Source organism: Coffea arabica, chromosome 7e, assembly GCF_036785885.1.
Source record: "Coffea arabica cultivar ET-39 chromosome 7e, Coffea Arabica ET-39 HiFi, whole genome shotgun sequence".
Taxonomy (NCBI): domain Eukaryota; kingdom Viridiplantae; phylum Streptophyta; class Magnoliopsida; order Gentianales; family Rubiaceae; genus Coffea; species Coffea arabica.
In genome coordinates this window covers 14392295-14394081 of record NC_092323.1, presented here as the reverse complement: position 1 = coordinate 14394081, position 1787 = coordinate 14392295, and the positions used below count along the sequence as shown (strand labels likewise).

Genomic DNA, 1787 nt, shown 5'->3' with positions numbered 1-1787 from the left:
GCCTAATGAAATATAGAAATCAAGGTAGCTAATTAACCACACCCTTCTCCCCCCTTCCCCCAATATATGAACAAAATGAAATGATTTGTCTATGGCCATGTGAAATCAGATGCAGAGTACATATATTCGAAAGAACGAACAGACAAATGAATTACTTTTACGGTCCCTCTCTTTGCACCTCGTTGATCATATATTGAATCTTTCCCCTACAAATAATTTTCTAGGCCTAATATATCTACAAAAAACTACTCACCTTATGAATTAGAGATGGAAAGAGACCATAACCAAGATGACCTAAAAATCATCATACCCTTACAAAGAAAATACTCAATTCAGGTCCATTGTTCCCTTCTGGGCTCAACATGTACAGTGTCTCCGAGTCCTTTGATCCAACCACACGTTCAAAATGTGCCCGAATATATGCTATTTCCCCATCTGCCCCCTCCACCTCTGATTTCCCAGGCAAGACGCCGGCGCCCATGGAAATGGCCTTGAGAACTTCCATGACGTACAAGTCTTCCTCTGAAGCCTCCCTTTTGACCCCATAACCAGCTTTCTTCCCATTACAATACATTGTCCACATGGGCTCCTCTAACACTTTTGTCTTGTCCTTTTCAGGCCTCTTTTCGCATTCTAATGCAATCCTAACCATCCCTATGCTCATTTCCCTTTGCAATACGGTGGTCTGCATGGCCAGCTCTACAACCAACGTGGGGAGAGTCCTAGGGTTTTCTTGTATGGAAAGGCTAACGCGGCCTTTCCGGTATCCGAACAACGTGCCCGTGATTCGCGAGCCGGCATTGTTCCTTCCATCCGGTATTTTGCCTCCCGGAAGAGTGGGGAACTTGCATGCAGGTGATATGATGGGAAATGATCGAAAAACAGATCGAAAAACGCGAAGAACTTTTGGCTTGTTTTTTTTCTTGGTTGATGGTTGAAGAAGGGACAATGGTGGCGCAGGTGGAGGAGGTTTTGATGAGGTTGATGATTGAGAGCTAGTGCTAACTCTTGGCTCCCCCATTACCGGTCCGTCACAACCAGCAATGGAGAAATTCCATGAAAGGGAAGAAAAAGAAAAAGAAATGGAGAGAGAGTCAGGAGGGACAGAAGATGGGGGAGAGAGACTAGGCTTGGTTGTCAAATCAAGTGGCTGATCTGAAGTTTGTGGCCAAGTCTTTGTAGAGCTGATTTTCAGGTGTTAGTACTTGGTGATATTTATTTGGATCTTTTGCTTGAATTAAGTTTGATGTCCATGGGTTTAGGAACCTGAAATATTGGAAACTAGATTACGTTATATTTGCATCTGTGTCAAGTGTTATTCTTATTGTCATTATATATTTAATTGAGAAAATACTGGTACAAGATTATGTGTTGATAGACTGATTCCTCAATTTCGATGGTGATTAGACCTATCTTATCCCCTTGGTTTTTTGGTATTTATACACTTAGGACTTGGATTTGAATTAAATATTCAAAGATTTCCACCGTAAATACCAACTGGATATTTCTAACAGGTGTTGGGGCACCAAAGATTCAAATTCATTGAATCGTTTTGCAGCCAAGATTTTTGAGGGCTAACATCAATTTTACCCAAACAAATAAAATAGTTAGAGAATCCAATTTGGTACATCACGAAATGTATAGGAGAATAAACCAATGAACCAAATACCTCAGTTTTGATTGCTGAAAATATTCATTCAATTTCTGGTTTTTAGCTTTCATATGCGATTTTTCCAAGTCAAACATCAAAAGTTCTACAACTATAGAAAAACTTACAGGCTAATTTG

The 1787-nt window shown here is 40.3% G+C and overlaps 1 protein-coding gene across 1 annotated transcript; it reads right to left on the bottom strand.

Annotated features, from left to right (window-relative positions):
* Positions 1-304: 304 nt before the first annotated feature.
* On the bottom strand, positions 305-1021 carry LOC113701646 (protein MIZU-KUSSEI 1-like). The gene has a single exon (XM_027222399.1). It carries the CDS (start codon positions 1019-1021, stop codon positions 305-307), a length of 717 nt encoding a protein of 238 aa, XP_027078200.1.
* Between the last annotated feature and the right edge of the window lie 766 nt (positions 1022-1787).